We start from the raw sequence: 20,482 nt of genomic DNA, 5'->3' as shown, positions 1-20,482 counted from the left end.
GGGACGGCTTTCTGCAGTTGGCCCCAGCTGCGAGGAGACCTGTCGCCTTTGTTTCCCCCCGAAGTCTGAAGACATGGAGGAAGAGGGCGAAGTCAGCTGAAGTGCGATTGAAGCGGCTGGCTGCGACCTTCTCTCCGCCCGTCGCTCGCTCCTCCGCGCGGGGAGCTCGCCCCCTTTTGGTGTGCGGCGGCGTGCCCCACCGAGCCCCCCATGTGGACCCCCAGGGATTTGGCCTTTCTTTGCCGTTTGAAATGAAATGATGGCCGCACGTCGGACTGGGCTGCCGGAGGGAGATGGTGACCCGCTCCAGGCCTGCGGGGGCCCGGCCTGCGAGGTAAGCCGCGGGGCAGAGCGGGGCGGGGCGGCCCCTGTCCGAGCATCGTGCCGGAGGGGGTCCCCTGCCGCAGGGCCACCCAGGGTTTGCGGGGGCTTTGAGCGCCTAAAGGAGGTGAAGGCTTGCCCATTTCGGTTTCGGGGACTTCCAGCGATTCTTCTGCAGGAACAGGTCCCTCCCTGCCTTTGACAGGTCCCCCCTTCAGGAAGTGTAGAATTCACCCCCCTCTGGTACTCTGAATACTACAAGCCCGAGAAGACCCTTGGGTGTTTTTAGGCTGAGCTTGTTGGTGGACGCCCACGTTCTGCGCGTGTGTATCAGGCTCAGGCCTCCCAGGTGGAGAGGGCATATGGTATGCTTGTCGCACCTGGAGCCGTCTCTGCTGCTGAAGGGCCTTCTGCCTGCTCTTGGAACCTCTCTGTTTTGGGTAGAAAAAGAAGTGTTTTCCCAGGGACGGGTTAAACACAGCCTTTGACATGCTTTATACTGTTGTGACTCCGACTCCCTGAGAACTCGAATGCCTCTGCCCTTTATTGATGCCCTTCCGTTCAGGGCTCCGGAGTTCTGTGAACTGTCTGGGGTGGCAGGTGGCTTGCGTTACTCTTTAGCATCTTGAGAAAGGCCTAGAAGACTTCGCTCCAGCTTTCTTGAAATTGTTTTAAGCAGGCAGAAGAGAAATCATAGAAACTCCATTGATTTATAGCACCCATACACCTCGTTTCCTTCTTGTATCTTTTCTTGCTTTCTCTTTGTATTCGAAGATTGGCATATTTGGAGTTTCTTTCTGTAACGAGCGTATTGCATTTGCTTGTGTGTGTCTATGTATGGTTTCTGTAATTGGCTAGTTAAAAAATATGCCAAAGCCGGGCGTGGTGGCGTTTGCCTATAATCCCAGTACTTGGGGGGCTGAGACCAGAGGATCGCAGGCCAGCCTCAGCAACTTAATGGGAGCCTGTTTCCAAATAAAAAATAAAATAGTGATGAGTGTGTAGCCCATAGTTAGAGTGCTCTGAGGTTTAATCTCCAGTATCCCCTACCCCCAAGTTCTGAATATTATTATCCTTTAAACTTTACTTTTGAGACACCTATATTTTTATTGAAATGTCTATGATACTAACACCCCCAAGTGAGCCTTCGTGCCTCTCTCTTTTGGCTCTCATTACGTATTAAATTTTAACATCGTGGCCCTCGAAACAAGTCTAGTTCTAAGTGTGTGAGTGTGGCTGTTTTAACCAAAACGAATTAGACGATAAATTTTGGTCCACGACATATGCAGAGAAACTTGCTTTTCACACTGAAATGGAAAGTTCGTGCAGAAAACACCGGGAGCTACAGTTTCATTGGGCTAGATGTACATTTAGAATCAGTATTCTACTTCTTGACATCTGTGGACACCTGCTTGTAGGTAAAAAGCATGATTGAGTGTGCCGCCAGGATCCTCTGATCGCAGTAAACCATAATAACTCCTTTTGGAAGGCCTGCCTTCAACCTGGGGCTTGCCTAATGTGTATTCTTCTTACATAATAACATGTACTGGAGTCCTGAAGCCTTATTTGTCTTTGTCTTGGGAATACTTTAATTAGCATTTTATTTGCATTATATTTGCAAGTACTAATGTTTATTTGACACCCCCCCCCATCATTTAAGGGATGCACCAACCAGCAATTTAGATACATCTTGTCCTTCGCCAGAGAGCAGGGTGTGCTGGTTAGATGCACATTTGGCTTTTATTAACAGTGACAGTTATTTTTTTTTTTTTTTTTTTTTGAGAGCTGTGAAATTTGTTTTCATTTGGACCTTACTGCTGTCTAGGCTATATTGTTTCTAGTTTGGGAAGTAGAAAACAATATTGTCTGTGTTTTGCTTGTTTAAAGAGTTTAAATAATACTTGAGTTTGATATTAAACTGTAATGTTTGGCTTTCTAAAGAATAGGCAGATGTTTTGCTGAGATTATTTGTGGAAATAGAAATAAAGAGGCTGTATGTAGCCAGATAGTATTTTATAACCTCCAGGAGGGGAGGGAGGCTAACGTGCATAGTTACTGCCTCCGTTTGGTTGTGGTCTTGATTTATCCCTGGTGGACGGATACCTCTGATGTACATGTGTATGATTCATAAATTCGTGTGTGTGTTTAACCAGAAGACAAGCATATATATCGCAATAGTAATGCTATTAATCAGCCCCAAGTTTGTGGGATTGAAGAAATAAATGTGGCAAATAACAAGAGCACTTGCTTTCTTGAAAACAATCTGAGATTTCTTGTTTATCTTAAATATTCAATCTAATTATGTTGTGTGAATTAATAGAGGTGCCCCCCCCCAGAATATATTGGAAGACTCTAAAATAAGTAACCAACATTCCCCTTCAGAGGAATTGTAGTAATTTAATAGAATATGTCGTGGCATTATACAGTAATGATTGTGTTTGCACAGATGTGTGTGCTTTATACCTAAGATGTTACTCAGATTGGTCTCACTCACTGTGAGCCTCATAGCTGTGTGTTCCCACCCATGTGGCATTCCGACAGCCTTGAGTGACTGCTCACAAAACCACTCAGGTTGTATAGACTCTTCTTTTGAATCTGTGATAGGATACTCTCTTCCATATCGAATAGTTTCAGCTTTCAAAGTTTGACTTGCTTTATTTATTTATTTATTTTTAAGCCAAAGAAGGGAAAACACTCCCTTAGCTTTCTAGATCAACAATTTTTTCCCCATTTTTAAGACTGATTTCACTTTCTGTCTGTAGTCCACAGTATTGGCCAGTATTGGAATTTTTAGCACTTTCACTGTGTATTATTCAAAAAGTATATTTACTGTTTCTGATTATCTTATTTCATTTTGTATTTTGCTTCTTCACCTAGGCCGATTATTCTATTATTTCTATGAAATTCTATGCATTTATTTATAGCTAATAGAAAATATTTATTGGCTGCTTATGGAATAGTGTAAATGATAGTAATATTGACACTAAATAATTTTATTTATTTATTTATTTATTTATTTATTTATTTATTTATTTATTGGGTCTGTGGATGGAACCCAGAGGCATTTGACCTCCGAGCTACATACCCTGCCCAATTTTTTATTTTTTATTTTGAAACTGAGTTGCAGAGGGCCTCACTAAGTAGTAGCTGAGGCTGTCCACGAACCTCGATCCTCAGGTCTCAGCCTCCCAAATGCTGGGATTACAAGCATCCGCCACCATGCCCGGCTAACACTAAATAATTTTAATAGGTTTTAAACAATGTTACACTAAATAATTTTTCTGTGTGTGAGCATGTATGGAATCCTGCTTGGGTTGTCTTTCTGGAATACTACATACACATTTTGCTTTTGCGCAGGCAGACTCTCATGTTCCTTCTCGGGCTTTCTTTCCTTCCCTCCTCCTTCTGTCTTGTCTTTTGCCCCTTCTTCCTCCACCTCTTTTCTTCTTTCTCCTTATTATAGGGTTCTTAGGGAAGTGGAAACTGCTTGCCTGGTTCATGCGAGCTTTAACCAAAACAAGCCTTCCCATTTCTCTGTTCTCTCTGCTGGGTTTCAGTCTATGCTTTCCTGTGGTATCCATCTGTAAGTCGGTGACTCCCAGGCTATAACTGGTCGACCTCTAGGCTGGTAGACCAGTTGGTCTATTTACTGGCCAGTGTTGTGTTGACCCACAGGCATTGCAAGCGCAATAAATCCTACCCCTGCCGCCCACCTTCCCCTAGCCGGTGGTGCTTTCAGTTGAGCAGAGCTACCATCCACTTACTTGTCCAATTCAAAGACAAGGCATCATCCCTGACTCTCCTCTGTCCTGGTTCTCCTGGGTCTGAATTTCAAATCCCACGGCCGCTGCGTGAGTTGCGGTCAGGTGCATCTCCCTGATGAACACGGACACAGGCTTCTGTGCAGCTCCTCAGCCTTGCCTTCCAGAGCTGGGCCCCTAGCACAGTCAGGAAGCCTCCCGAAACAGAAAGCCCATCATGACACGCCCACATGAGACGTTTAAGGGTCCCCATTGCCTTTGAAGCCGAGTCCAAACTCCTCAAAAGTATTAAGAACTTCGGTACTCTGGGCTGTCTCACCTGTTACTTTTCCTGTACTTCCTGTTCTGAACTTGACCTGGTCAGTGCTTTCTTTCTACTCTCCTCCATCCTTCCCCTCCGTGGCTGCGTTACTCTGGTCTTCCGCATCACTCCGCAGGAAAGCCTCCCCAACCCAGCAAGGCTACATTAGTTGCCTCTAGTGCATTATCCCGAGACGCCTGCGCTTCGCTGGGAACAGCTTCACAAGGCCGTTTCTCTGTCACCCCTGGGTTGTGGTCCCCCTGAGAGCAGAGGTCGTGTGTGCTTGCACACTGTCTGACACACACAGAGTAAGTGTCCAGTAAATATTTGCTGGGCGGACGAATGAATGGATATGCAGGAAAGGCTTTGAATTTTATTGAGTGTTCACTTAGATTTACTAACTGCTCTCTTTGTTGGTCTCCTGTCTCCTGGTCCCCTCCTTCTGTCTCTGCGGTTTCTTCAGCTTCCTCGCCTCTATACACACCAGGCCTCAGGATGGTGCTCTTCTTCCTATACACACAGAGGAAGAACATGGTTTTAAATATCAAACACATTGATAATTCATATATGTATGTATTATGTGTATATACACTACACACGTTTGTGTATGTGTGTGTTTCTCTACCCCTGACTTATTCTACGGGGAATGGTACCCAGGGACATTCTACCTCTGAGCTATAGCCCTAGCACTATTTTTTATCCTTTATTTTGAAACAGGGTCTCACAAAATTGCTGAGGGGCTCACTAAGTAGCTGAGGCTGGCCCTGAACCTGGGACCCTCCTATCTTAGTCTCCCAAATACTGGGATTTCAAGCATGGGCCACCAGCCTGGCTTCTATTTTATTTTTTATTTTGAAACAGTGTTTCACTAAGTTATTGAGAGCCTTGCTAAATTGCAGAGACTAGCCTCAAACCTGAGATCTTCCTGCCTCAGCCTCCTAAGTGCGCCACCATGTGCCCAGCCCTGACTTATACTTCTGTCTCTGGAATTTGGATTTCTATATTTAACTGACCTGGCCACTCAGAACCTCCACTTTATATCCCATGCCAGATTCCCCCTCCCCAGGCCTGCACCTTCCTGTCCTCATCTCTAGCAATAGCAGATGACCCTTCCGGACCTCTCGCTTATGACAGATTCTCGTACCTGGCCTCAGCTTCAGTCCTTGCCGGCCTTGGGTCCATTCTCCATACAATAATCAGAGCAGCCCATTTGTATATAAATCAGATCCTATCACTCCTTGGCTCGATTCCTCCAGGCAGAGCCTTGACAGTGATCTGCAAAGCCGGGTGCAGCGCCCCTCCCCGCCTGCCTCCTTCCTGTTGCTAAGTTGCTGAGGCTAGCCTTGGCCCCTTGATCCTCCTGTCCCACCCTCCCAAGTACTGGGATCACAGGCTTGTTGTCACCATGCAGGACTTATTAATCAGTGTGTGTGTGTGTGTGTGTGTGTGTGTGTGTGGCATGCTGGGGTGTGAATCCAGGAGCATTCTACCTCTGAGCTACACCCCAGCCATATATCTATATATATATATATATATATATATATATATATATATATATATATATATATATATATTAAATAAGTCTTGCTGATTTGCTGACAGCCTTCTTATGTTGCTGAGGCTGGCCTTGAACCTGTGATCTTCTTGTCTGAACCTCCCAAGTTACTGGAATTACAGGTCTGCCATCATACCCGACTTTAATCAGCTTTTAAAAAGTGTATTATTCAGCCGGGCGTGGTGGCGCACGCTTGTAATCCCCGCGTTTGGGAGGCAGAGACAGGAGGATTGCGCAGGTTCGAAGCCAGCTGCGCGCGCTGGCTTAGGAGACCCTGTTTCCAAATAAAAATGTAAAAATAGGTCTGGGAGTGTAGCCCGGAGGTGGAAGGGCTTCCAGGAACCCCAGTACCACCAAAAAAAAAAAAAAAAAAAGTGTATTTTCAGCCAGGCATAGTGGCGCACATGGCGCACATTGTAATCCCAGTACTTGGGAGGCTGAGACATGAAGATCGCAGGTTTGAGGCCAGCACTCAGCTACTTAGTGAGGTCTCTGCAACTTGGTGAGACCCTGTTTCAAAATAAAGAATAAAATAATAGGGCTGGGGTATAGCTTGGAGGTAGAATGTCCCTGGGTTTCATTCCTAGTTCCAGGAAGAAAAAAAAAAAGCGTATTTTCTTTCTTAGAGGCCTAGGTTTCATTCTAGACTAGTTATAGTGTAACATAACACTATTGTTTTAATTTAAATGTGTGTTCCTTCATATGCCCGAATCAAAATGTCAGAACAGCACTGCATGCAGAAGCCTTGTGCCTGCCAGAGTTGGGGAAGGGAGGGCTGCAGTCGGCGGCAGCAGCGCTCACTAAGTGGCGCTGCACAGAAGTCTGGAGTGGATGTGTCAGGCAGGATCTGTCAGGAGATAAGACGGTCACAGAGTGAATGCCCACATCCCAGGGAGAATGTCTCCGTAAATTGTTGGTTCCTTAGCATTCATTTTGCTTAAGTGGAGCATTTTTTGAAGCCCGTTGCGCCTTGATTCCATATTCTCCATTTCTTTTGTTACTACCAGGTTAAGTAATGTAGAACAAGAGTAGTATTCAGTCCCCTGGTCTCTGTTGGACTTGTCGCCTTGCTCTGTTTAACAGCGTGCTACGTACGGCAGTGTGGCGCTGGGAAGATGCTCGCGTGCTCCTGTTGAAACGCCGCTGTTTTCTCTTACAGAAGGACCATATGGCGGGCACTTGCTTTTCTTTCTGGTTGATGTGATTAGATTACTAAATGGAAGATTACTGTGCTCTAAGATTGTCCTAGCATTTATCTAATTTTAATTGAACTTGAAGCTTTAAACGACTTCAAAATATTGTACGCTTTCTGAATATTCTGTTAGTTTGAAGTAGAATGACATGTTTGCAAAAGCTCCATTTCGGATTGCTTTTACCAAGGTAGCTTTGTTGTTTTTGTGGCCGTGTTTTCAAAAAGGAGAGTATTGTGCAAATAGTTTACTTCATAAGAAGACCTGGAAGATGGCGTTTTGTGCTTTTATAATACTCTGCAAGACAGATGCAAAGACTGTACCAGAGTTTTAAGATATTGAGGCAATAGAAAATTTTCATATCTCTTTCCTTCTAGGAGTCTATTAATATCCAAGAAATTCTACTTTGTAGGACTCTGAGTAAAAGAATCAAGAACCTGAATTTAATATTTCTGAATATTCATCTGTTTCGGAGAAAGCATTTAAACAGACTAGAACAAACTCACGACAGAAAAGGGGAAGCTGCCGCTCTGAGCTTTCTCTGGTGCCGGCTGCTGTGGCTTCGTCTTCTCTCGATACTGGATGGTTCTTGGTGCAGAGCTGGTTACTTACAGCCTTTTAACCCTGTTGCTTATCTGCGCTCTGAGTAGACATCTGGTGTCGTCATGCGGAGCCCATGCGTGCACTGCTTCTGATAATCTGACACCTTCTTTGTCCTTCTTGTAGCATAATGAAAACAGTCTCTTGACAGCCTACATTTTTGTTTACCACAGTGATCTTTACTATGCCTTAAGGGAACATGTACATATATACCTGCAGTGTGTGTGTGGGTGCTGGGGATTGAACCCAGGACACTGTACCTTTGAACTACATCCCCAGCTCCCATTTAAAAAATTATTTTATATATATATATGTATGTGTGTGTGAGTGTGTGTATATATATATATATATATATATATATATATATAATAAAGGTAGCCATTTTATTTTACTTTATTTATTTTTGCGGGTCTGGGGATGGAACCCAGGGGCATTCGACCACCGAGCTATACCCCTGGCCCTATTTTTTATTCTTTATTTTGAAACAGGGTCTCACTGAGTTGCAGAGGGCCTCACTAAGTTGCTGAGGCTGTCTGCGAACCGTGATCCTCTGGTCTCAGCCTCCCAAATGCTGGGATTACAAGCGTGCACCACCACGTCCAGCTTTTTTTTTTTTTTTTTTTTTTTTGAGGATCTGGGGATGGAACCCAGGGGCATTCTACCTCTGAGCTACACTTCCTGCTCTGTTTTTTATTCTTTATTTTGAAACAGGGTCTCACTAAGTTCACTAAGTTGCGGAGGGCCTCACTAAGTAGCTGAGGCTGTTCACGAACCGCGATCCTCCTGTCTCCTGTCTCAGCCTCCCCAAATGCTGGGATTACAAGCATGAGCCACCACGCCTGGCTAAATGATTTTTTATTTTGAAACAAGTCTCACCAAGTTGTGAAAGGGTCTCACTACGTTGCTTAGACTGCGAACCTTAGTTCCTCCTGTCTTAGCCTCCCAAGTACTTAAATCACAGGTGTGTGCCTGGCTGGCTAAGAGGATCTATGTTCTTAACATTTTAGCTGAGTATGGTGGTGCACACTTGTAATCCCAGTATTTGGGAGGTTGAGACAGGAGGATGACAGGTTCCAGGAAAGCCTCAGCAAGTGGTGAGATTCTCATGGACCTGGTGAAACCCTGTTTCAAAATAAAAATAAAATAGGGCTGGGGTATAGCTTGGAGGTAGAATGCCCCTGGGTTCAATACCCAACACCACACACAGACACACAAAATTAGCTGGGCGTGGTGGCCCTTGCCCATAATCCTGGTGCTTAGGGAGGTGTCTGAGACAGGAGGATCACAGGCCAGACTCAGGAACTTAAGAAGGGCCTCAGCAACCGTAGTGAGGCCTTGTTTCAAAATAAAAAGCAAAATAGGAATGGGGTTTTAGCTGAGAGGTAGGATGCCACTGAGTTCAGTCCTCAGTACCACAAAAAGAAAAAAACGGGGAAAGAACATCTTGATTTCCTTCTAATTATAACATACAGCATATTCTTAAATATCAATGGATACAAAGCTGGATTCACTTTTACATTTAGACGTTTCTTCTGGATATGGCTTAGCTAGTTTGATCTTGGGATTTTATTTATTTATTTATTTATTTGCGGTACTGAGGCCGGAACCCAGGAGTATTATACCTCTTAGCTACACCCCCAGCCCTATTTTTCATTCTCCACTTTAAATCAGGGTCTCATTAAATTGCAGAGGGCCTCACTAAGTAGTTGAGACTGTTTGGGAACCTGTGATCCTCCTGTCTCAGCCTCCCAAGTACTGGAATTGCAAGTGTGTGCCACCACTCCGGACTCTAATTTTGGGGTTAATAGGCACTTTTTATATATTGCATCTAGAAGTCTTCAATATTCAGTATCTTCCTTATAAATAAAGATCCTGAAGTTGAGCGTGGTGGCACATGCCTGTAATTCCAGTACTGGAAGACTGGGACAGGCAGATCACAGTTTTGAGAACAGCCTCAGCTACTTAGTGAAACTTATCAACCTAGCAAGACCCTGTTTCCAAATAAGAAAATTGGGCTGGGGGGTGTAGGCTGGGAGGTAGAATGTCAGTGGGTCCAGTCCCCTGTACCACAAAATAAATAAATAAAATAAAGATTCTGTATTTAAAAGAACTTGTGTAAAGCCAGGCATGGTGGCTCATGTTTGTAATCCCAGCCTTTGGGAGTCTGAGACAGGAGGATCGTGGTTTGTGGCCAGCCTCAGCTACTAAGTGAGGCCCTCTGCAACTCAATGAGACCCTGTTTCAAAATAAAGAATAAAAAATAGGGCTGGGGATGGTGCTCAAAGGTAAAATGCTCCTGGGCTCCATCCATAGTACTGAGGAAAAAAAAGAAAAGAACTTGAGTAAGCTTAGTCAGTGAGATCTGTTCCCTCCTTTCCATTCTGCACGTTGGCTTCTGGAACTATATTGTGTACTAGTGGATAGAAGGGAAAGAAAATACTCTGGGAATCCAGTTTAAATCAGATCTTTATTATAATAATGCTGTTAGGAAGTTGTTTTGTCAGTTTACCTTCATTTAACGGTTTTCATTAATAATATATCACAGACCACCTTTGTCCAAAGGTGGTGTATGTGGATCTTACCCAACTTTAGATGGAAGGAAAGAAGCTTTAAAAACGCTCAGTCCAGAGCTATTTTTCAAGGCTGTAATGAAGAAGAGGAATTTAGCCTAATATTCAGAAGAATTTTTTAAAATTAAAAGTTAAGTGACGTTGAAGTGTTCTTGCTGAAGTCGGATGTATTGCAGAGGGGATTTCTGCTTTGCTAGGAATTTAAATTGGGGGGATCTGGGTGATCATTAGCAGTTTGTCGGTGTTATATAGCAACGTATAGATTTTCCTTCAGCAAAAAACAAGAATTTATTTTGTGCATGCTGTAATCATGTTTTCATATTAGTTCTTTATTGAACATAGAAAAGTTCAATGGAAGAATAAATACACAGGAGATGCTCTTTAAATACACATTGTGAACGGTTATAGAAATCATTCCAACAAAAACTTTAATAATAAACTATTTTTTTTTTATGATGCTGGGGATTGAACCCAGGGGGTTCAATCTCTGAGCTACACTCCCAGCCCTATTTTATTTTTTATTTTGAAACAGGATCTCTAAGTTGCAGAGGGCTGCTGAGGCTGGCCAGGAACCTGCAATCTTCCTGTCTCAGCTTGAAAGTACTAGGATTACAAGCGTGTGCACCCTCGCCTGGCTTAATGAACTGATTATTAATAAAGCGATTCCCCTGTATGCCCTTCCTCTTTTAATACCAACAGCAGTTCTCCCTCTGTCAGTTGAATCAGTCTTGTCTTTCCATCTCACTGATTTTGCCATGAATTGGATAATATGATTAAAATTAACTGCAATGGCTAATCGTCAGTTCTGCAAAAGAAGCAGGATGTCTTAGGTCAGTAAAGTGATGGAGGAGGAGCAGAGCAACTGGTGGGAGGACCTGACAGCCAGTGGGGCCAGTTACCAGATGAGAAAGTGCAGTCCAGGTGGATACGTAGGGATCTCAGAGGAGAGCAAGCTGAGTTCCCAGGACTTGCAGAAGCTTTAAACAAACTCATGGTTTTGATGGCTCCATATGAGGGCATGCATTTCTTCCAGGAAATGAAGTTTGAACCCAACTGTTTCAGCTCTCTTTGCCAAGAGACACTAGAAAGTAGCTGTAGACTGTATTGATAGAAGAAGAAATACTAGAGAGGATGAGACTTCTCTCTTCCTTTAGGCAGTGCTATGGAGAGTTAATAGAAAGATCTAGCTTTTTTAATTGGCTTTGAAATGAAGTTATTTATTTATTTATTTATTTTGTGGTGCTGGGCATTGAACCTAGGGACATTTTACCTCTGAGCTATACCCCAGCCCTATTTCTTATTCTTTATTTTGAAACAGGGTCTTACTAAGTTGCAGAGGGCCTCACTAAGTAGCTGAGGCTGGCGGTGAACCATGATCCTCCTGTCTCAGCCTCCCAAGTACTGGGATTACGAGCGTGCGCCACCATGCCTGGCTGAAATTAAGCCATTTAAACAGAGATCCAGGCCCATATTATATTGTTAAAGTGGTTCTTAGGTGCCCAAATAGTTCAGAGTTCTGAATATTTTAAAATGCTGCTGTGTTTCTGACTTCACGAGTCTTTGCTCCCTAAGAGCAACGAACATAACCAGCGAAACATGGAGCCGGTTAAAATCAGTGCTGTGGGGATTCAGTGAGAGGACAAGCTGCCTTTGGGGTTGTCTTTGGGATGGCTTGAGCCCGACTAGCACAGCCAGCTCGAGAGACTGACAGCCAGTTTGTGGGCACTAGACTGCATCTGCCCTAGATGCGCAGGAACACAGGTCCTTTCTTTGTTTAATCCTTGACTGCTGCTACAACTCTTCACTGTATTTTTATTTGGCCAAGATAATCTTTGTTTTTAATTTTGACTCTTCAAGCTATTCAAACGTTGTGTTTGGATCTTTTGAGACCAGGGATTGACCCAGGGGCATACTGTCTCGGAGCCATACCCCAACCCTAATTTTATTTATCTGTTATTATTTTGTGGTACTGGCGATTGAACCCGGTGACTTTCTACTTCTGTGCTACACGTTTAATCCTTTCTGGAATATTTAAATTTTGAAACAGGGTCTCACTAGGTTACTGAGAGTCTCACTAAGTTACTGAAGCTGATCTTGAATCTGTGATCCTCCTGTCTCCACTTCCTAAATTCTAGGATTATAGGCATGAGCCCCCAGTGCTCAGCCAATCAGGATCTCTAGGCAAAAGGTAGGCATGTACATTCAGGGAGCATAATCATACCCCAGAACACAAGATTTACAAAGGGAATGTTGCTACTTGACTTCTTCAAATTTTGATGAAATGTTTGGAATATACCTATTTACTTAATGGTTTCTTAAGCAAATTTTTTGGGGGTACTGGGGGTAGAACCCAGGGGCATTCTACCTCCGAGCTACATCTCCAGCCCTATTTTTTTATTTTGAAATAGGGTCTCACCAAGTTGGGGAGGGCTTCACTAAGTGGCTGAGGCTGGCCATGAACCCGCAATCCTTCTCAGTCTTCCAAATACTGGAATTACAAGTGTGCATCACCACGCCCAGCTTAAGAAAATTCTTGAACTTGAGAAATCCTTAACTGAGAGAGAAAACACAAAATACAATATCAGGAATAAAATGGGATATTGTTCAGAGCCTACAGACGTTTATTGAAAGGATAAAAAAGGAATTTTATGAGCAACTTTACATCAATGAATTTGACAATTTAAACAAAGTGGGAAATTTTTTGAAAGATAAAAATTACCAAAACTGACTTGAGAAACTCAAAAGTCTGTATGGCACCATGTGTTAAGAAGTTGCATTTGAAATTAAAAATCTCCCCACAAAGAAGACTCTAGATCCGGATAATACATCTGTAGATCACATGTTTAGTCCATTTGGTCCCATCTTTTGAGATGTGGAACACCTATTAAAATATAAATTGGGCAACAGATATTCCACTTATGGTAGCGTAATGATTGCAGAATTGAAACCACGAGACGTAATGGGATGAACAAGAAATGATAGCGATTATATGCAGTCTCAGAAAATGAAGGCAGAGGCAACATTTCCATCTGATTTTTAGGTCTGTATAAGCCTGGTAACAACCAGATAAAAACATAACAAGAAAAGCTTGTACCAATAACCCTAATGTCTGCGGGTCTCAAAAGTCCTAAGGAAAATATTAGCAAATGAAATCAAGCAATATATGAGAAGGGTAACACATCACAGCTAGTTATCTCAAGAATGAAAAGTCAGTATATCATATTATTAATGAATGCAGTTTACTATAGTAACACAATTAAGGGGAAAGTTCGTGGGAGTATGTCAGTAGGTGTGCTAGGAGCCTTTGACATAGTATACGTTTTAATCATATGAACTCAGAAAAGAGGACGTAATGAACTTTCCTCCATTTGACAGGGAGCATCTGTGAAAGCCTACAGCTGTCATACTTACTGGTGAAACAGCACTCTGCTAAGATCAGACGCCAGGGCGAGACGTCTGCTTTCAGTACCTCTTTTGATAGCATGCTAGAAGCCCTGCTTAGTGTAGTTAGAAAAAGAAATGGAAGGAAGGAAGGAAAAGAAGAGGAGGAAGGAGCCCCCTTTGCAGACATTGTGATTGTGTGCGAAGGAAGTTGTTGGTCTAGGAAAGCGGCCCTCTTAGAACTAGCGAATGCATTTCCAAGGTTTGAGAATGGAAGCTCACTACACAAGCTTTGTTTCTGTGTTTAATAGCAAGCGACTAGGAAATGAAATCTAAAAGTAAGAATATGATAATGTTAATATTTTAAAGAGTACTGAAATTGAGACAGCTACATATTGCTCTATTAGGGGCGATTCAGTTCCAATTAAAATTCCAGCCGTCCTACCCCTTTTGTAGAAATAGGCAAGTTCATTCTAAAATGTATATGAAAGCTGGGCGCAGGGGCGCACACTTGTAATCCCAGCATCCAGGAGGCTGAGACCTGAGGATCACGGTTCACAGCCTCAGCTACTTCGTGAGGCCTTTTGCAACTCAGTGAGACCTGCTTCAAAATAAAGGATAAAAAGTAGGGCTGGGGGTGGAGCTCCACAAAAAGAAGAAAAAGTATGAAAATATGAAGGACACAGAGTAGTTGAAAAAAGAGTAAGTTTGAGGACTTAGCAGCGCTACTTTATATATTCATTCATTCATTCATTTATTCATTTATTTGTTTATTTTTTTGCAATACTGGGGAAGGAACCTGGGGGCATCCAAGCTACACTCAGCCCTACTTTTTCTTTTTTTTTTTTTTATTCTTTATTTTTAAACAAGGTCTCACTAAGTTGTGGAGGGCCTCACTAAGTAGCTGGGGGTGTAGCCTGGAGTTAGAATGCCCCTGGGTTCAATCTCCAGTATGGCCAAAAAAAAAAAAAAAGATGAATAATATTCATGGCTTTGGAGTAGACAAAGATTTCTGAGATAGGACACAAAAGGTATTAACCAGAAAAGAAAAGATGATAATTTAGACCTCACCAAAATCAAAAGCTTCTGCTTTTTATAAAACACTATTAATTAAAAAGTCTGAAGTTAGGGAGAAAAGACTTTCAAAGCATGTATCTGATGAAGGGCTTGCTTCCAGAATACATAAAGAATTCTTATGAGCCAGTAGTAATAACCTAGTTTTAAGATGGGCGGATGTTGGCCTCCACAGAGCACTGCATGAACAGCCGTGAGCACTACAAAGATGTTCAGCAGCATCAGTAATCGTGGCGACGGAAGTCAGTGTGCACACGCCACTGGAATTCACATCGGGAACAAGTGTGGGTGGGTGTGTGGGACAGCTGGACTCTCACACCTTGCTGAGAGCGATGTGAAATGCCACAGCCACGTGGGCAGACATTTCGGCGATTTCTCAGAAAGTCAGGCCTACCTTTACTGCCTGGCCCGCTTAGTATGAATGCTTATGTTCATAATTACTAACAATCGGGGTTGAAACAGCCCGGTGTCTACTCACAGAAGAGTGGATAAACAAGTTATAGTATAGCCCTCTAATGGAACTGCTCAGCAGTCAAGGAAGAATGAAGTCAGTAGTGGTGGCGCACGCTTGTAATCCCAGGACCTGGGAGGCTGAGACAGGAAGATTGCAAGTTTGAGGCCAGCCTCTGCAATGTAGTGAGACCCTCTTTCAAAATAAAAAATAAAATTGGGCTGGGGGCGTAGCTTAGAGATAGAATTCTCTTGAGTTTGATCTCTAGTGTGCGCATGTGCGCGCGCACACACACACACACACACAAACACTAACGACACAGCTGCATGGATGACTCCACGTGTGTAAAGTCCTGGCTGGATGCGGCAGGGCGGTAGGGAGCGGCTGGCGGTCGCGTGGGGTGGAGGAGGCTGCTGCCAGGGCTGCGGACGTGCTCTGTGTCTCCGTCATGTGGTCCCGTGTGCGTGTTTGTCAGGATTTGTGGAACTGTCTTTCAGATGGGTGGATTTTATTATTCAAACCTAAGGAAATTGGTTTAAAAAGAAAATAGGAATGGCAGCCCAGATTGTGGCGGGGATGTGGAGCAACCGAAGCTCTGCTATAAAACGGTTCTGTGTGCGTGTGCGTGTGCGTGCGTGTGCACGTGTATGTGTGTGCACGTGTGCATGTGTGTGCACGTGCGTGCGTGTGCGTGTGTGTGTACACGTGTGTGTGCATGTGTGTGTGTGTGCGTGTGTGTGCACGTGTGTGTGTTACTGGGGATGGAACCCAGGGGCGTTGCATCTCTGAGCTACACCCCAGCCCTATTTTTTAGTCTTTTTATTTTTTTGAAACAGGGTCGCACTGAGTTGCAGAGGGCCTCGCTAAGCAGCTGAGGCTGGCCGCGAACCGCGATCCTCCTGTCTCTGCCTCTCAAATGCTGGGATGACAAGTGTGCATCACCATGCCCGGCTAAAATGTACACTTTTGAAAACCTTTTGGCAGGTTTTTTTTTTTTAAAAGCTTACCAGGTACCTATTTTGTGACTGGGCATTTCCATTCCTAGGCGATCTCCCGAGGGAAACCAAACGCATGTCCACACAGGATCGTAGGGCCTGTGCTCATAAGGGCTCGCTCCTGGAGCCCCAGACTGGAGGCAGTGCACTGTCCACTACGAGGAAGACGGATTAAAACTGACCTGTTGGTACAGCAGAACGTTTTCCAGTAATAGCAGCCTGTGGTGTTGTCATGCATCAATGTGGACACATACTAAAGCCATGCTAAGCAAAAGAAGGTAGGAAGTTACGGAGTAGGCAGAACTGCTGTGGGTGACGGGGCCAGGCGGCTCTGAGCGGAGGCGAGCGCCTGCGCGGGGAAACGCTGGCCGCCCGGTCCTGAAGTCGCCTGGCTCGTGATGTGGCCGGAGCGAGTTCTTTGGACACACGGACTTGGGAAGTTCTGTGAATCGAGCACTTAAGATTGACCCGCTACACCGTAATATTTATGGCTCAATTAAAGCAGACGTGCGATGTTAAGAATGCAGAGTGGCCAGGCTTGGTGCGCTCCCGTAACCCCAGGACTTGGATCAGAGCTTGCGAGACCAGCCTTGACGACGAAGGGGGGCTCTTCTCAGCAGCTTAGACCGTTTCAGAAGTAAAATGGGGCTGGGGTGGCCCAGGGGCAGAATACAGAATGCCCCTGGGCTCACCCCTCAGTGCCCCAAATGCAGACGAGGGGAAAGCAGTAAGACTAGACAGCCGTTAAAAGGACAGAACTGGACTTGTTGGACGAGGTGTCGGACCCCTTGCCTTGTGCTAAAATAACAGAGGCTCTCTCTCATTCTGCGTGCGTGCGTGCGTGTGTGCGTGTGTGTGTAAGGGAATCAAACTTTTAGCCTGTATGATTCTTAAGATATGTTTTCACAGATTTTGGTTTTTGAAAATAGGGAGTTGGTGTCGCCTTCAGATAGTTGAACTCTTCAACATTGAACGTATATTACTTTGTGTCTCATAAATCATCTAACTTCTAGCTAAATAATTATTTTTAAAATTTCAACCTGTTAATGATTGCGAGCAAACTGGTTTGAGGGCCCTGAGAAACATTAATATTTGTGATAGGGTATTTTTAAGTTTTCCTTTTTTTTTTTTTTTTTTTTTTTTGCGGGTCTGAAGATGGAGCCCAGAGGCATTTGACCTTTGAGCTACACCCTCTGACCAATTTTTTATTCTTTATTTTGAAACAGGGTCTCACTGAGTTGTGGAGGTCCTCACTAAGAAGCTGAGGCTGTCCGTGAACCGCGATCCTCAAGTCTCAGCCTCCCAAATGCTGGGATTACAAGCGTGCGCCACCAAGCCTGGCTTAAGTTTTCCTTTATTTTTTTTTTTGGTGGTACTGGGGTTCCTGGAAGCCCTTCTACCTCCGAGCTACACTCCCAGACCTATTTTTACATTTTTACTTGGAAACAGGGTCTCCTAAGACAGCGCGCGGCTGGCTTTGAACCTACTTGATCCTCCTGTCTCTGCCTTCCAAGCGCGGGGATTACAAGTGTGTGCCACCACGCCCAGCTTTTTTTTTTTAAATTTATTTTTATTGGTACATTGTAATCATACATCACATTGGAATATAAGACTTGAGAGGATATACAAGCACACATCATCCAATTAGCCCTCATCCAGTCCCCATCCCATTCCCTCCCCCTCCCTTGATCCCATGCTTGTTTGGTGATTAACTTTGATACATTTGTTTATGTACCTCCTGCTTTGTAAAGAGGCTCCATCCTCCCCTATTCCATACCCTCTGATTGGTCACCTTAACTATAGCTCGACCACTTTCTGTTGCCCTTTTTCTCCTAGTTATTGCTGATTAGGGGAAGCATCTGGTTTTAATTTTCTGCAATATTTCTCTGTGCATGCCGCATTGCAAATACCGATCCCACTCTTGACGGCCCCAGTTGTGGCCTGGCTACCCGGTGGACTGATCCAGACCTCACTGGCTCAAGCAGCGGCCTTGCCTCATGGGAGGCCCTGGTTCTGGCCTCACTGGCCCTGACACTGGCCTAACCCCTCAGCTGGCTCCGATCCTGGCCTCAGAGGCCCCAGCTCCAACCTTCCTCACAGCAGGCTCCGATGTTAGCCGATGGCCCCGGCACCGGCCTAACCTCTCAGCAGGCTCTGATCCCGGCCTCGGAGGCCCCAGCACTGGCCTTGCCTCGCGGCAGGCTTTGATCTCAGCCTCGCTGGCCCCAGCACTGGCCTAACCCCTTGGCAGGCTCCGATCCCGGCCTCAGAGGCGTCAGTTGCGGCCTTGCCTCACAGAAGGCTCCGATGCCGGCTGTTGGCCCCAGCACCGGCCTAACCCCTTGGCAGGCTCTGATCCCTGCCTTGGTGGCCCCAGCACCGGCCTTTCCTCATGGCAGGCTCCGATCCCAGCTTTGCTGTGTCCGTCACCGGCCTCACCCCTCAGCAGGCTCTAATCCGAGCACCCTCTTCGCCCAACTATTTTTCCCACGTTCTCGAGGGTGCGTGGTGGTGGTAGCATTCTGCCTCTGGGGTCATTACTTCAAAGGTTCCAGGTGTAATGCATCATATCTCTGCCTCCTCTGAGTACTGGCCACTGCCATTGCCACTGCCTCCACCATTTCAAATCTTTCCCAAGTTCTTTTTCCGCTCTGAATGTTGTCCAGTCTTCCTAAGCATGCGCGATGGTAGCATTCAACCTTTGGTGTAATTTCTCCCCCCCAAAAAAAAAATAAGGTTGGTAGGCTCCGATTTCTGCTTCTGAATACAAGTCTCCACCGCCAACACGGAGACCACTTTCAGCACCGCCTTTCTCCTTGGTCTCTGCTAAAGACTCTCTCCTTACAAGTGCTGTCCAAGATTCTTAACAATGTAGAGAAGAAGCAATCCTCCTTAGCAGGGAATTTTTCCAATATTTCCAGTTCATTTGGATAAGTTTTGTCTGCATCTCCAGTATCCTGTCATCCGCCACCTCCTTGACCCCTCTCCGATATTTTCCTTTTTTCTTTTCCTTTTCGTTTTTTACAGGGTTCTTCCGGGTGGGGAGGGGGGTCGCCTAGGGGCGCCCCTGCCAGCGTCTGCCCACCCAAGTTTTCCTTTTTAATGAGTTAAATCAGAGACTTATTTTTCACTTTATTATAATCAATTCTTGGTTTGTATGCTTCATTTATATAATTTTTGCCTTTGCTAATTTCTTTCCTTTACCATTTTATAATCTGTAAACTGGTAGGATTTTAGAGTGGTTGTTTTGCTTTTCTGTAAATAATCTGAACAGGAAAGATCATGAAAAAATGACTTTGTTCCTCTTAGATTGGCTGAGCATACTTCTAGCAGAATTTGTTCGCTAAAATGATCTTAAACTTTTGGGAGGAAAAGAGACTGGTTGAAATTTTTCATCTGAGTATAAACATGCAGAACATGAGGTGGATTGACAGTCGCCAGAGCAGTAAGCCTTTGTGAAAGGTGGTTTGCTGTTGAAGAGCCATGTCGTTGATACTTTTCGACCTATAAATAATCAGAAAAAAGTTAGTAGGACTTTGATTTCTACTATGCAGCTTGTAAATGCATTTATTTGTCTTCAGTTCTGAGCATTTCGTAACCTTGTAATATTTTTTATTCCTGTTGAATTTTAGGTATGTATGCTGTTGACATTTACTAGCTTTAATATTTGTTTAGTCTTAAAGTACTATTAAGTTCTTTGTAAGTGCTAGACTGAAATGTCTTGTTTCCTGGAAATATACAATGAAACGGTCGCTTTTAGATAATTTTGTAGCACTTGAGAGAAGAATTAACTCTCACTGAGCACCTCAGCAACTCTGTCACCACATTTAATGCTCAGAGCTCCCCACGCGCACCGCAGCCCCTTTTAAAGATGTGGAACCGAGACCCGAAGCTTAGTTGGCTTACCGGATCACACAGGTCTGTAGGCATCTTTTGTGTGTCATCTCATCAGACTGATGGACTGGTCATACATAAAATCTTTCTGTGAAAGCTTACGGTTCAATTAAAGCTGACTCGCACAGGATTTAAGGTATTTGGACTTTTCACACCTTGCAGCCTTATCTTCTTGCAGAAGCGACACATTCACGTCCTCTGGATTCATGAGCAGCCAGGCCTTCTCGTGTCTGCTCATGTCTGTCTCGCCCGGCGTGCTTTGCCCAGGCGTTGTCACCTAGGGCAGCCCCACACTCGTTTCCAGGCTTTGAGCTCGGTGGCCCAGGCCGAGCCTCGCCGGCCCCAGGCTGGGTGCTCGCTCCCCGAGGTTTCTTTCCTGCTCTCTTCCT

General features: G+C 44.5%; 1 protein-coding gene across 1 annotated transcript in view; it reads left to right on the top strand.

The window, feature by feature from the left end:
- Nucleotides 1–256: 256 nt before the first annotated feature.
- Nucleotides 257–20,482, top strand: part of ARHGAP21 (Rho GTPase activating protein 21) — a gene marked incomplete at both ends in the record, with an annotated part of 142,686 nt that continues 122,460 nt past the window's right edge. Inside the window, one exon of the mRNA XM_080717184.1 lies at nt 257–334. Coding sequence (XP_080573310.1) covers nt 257–334 — 78 coding nt within the window. The remainder of the gene's footprint in view (nt 335–20,482) is intronic.

Source organism: Muscardinus avellanarius (assembly GCF_963383645.1).
Source record: "Muscardinus avellanarius genome assembly, chromosome: 20".
NCBI classification, from domain to species: Eukaryota; Metazoa; Chordata; class Mammalia; order Rodentia; family Gliridae; genus Muscardinus; species Muscardinus avellanarius.
The sequence above is the reverse complement of the archived record's forward strand: the minus strand, read 5'-3'. Positions and strand labels throughout refer to the sequence as shown.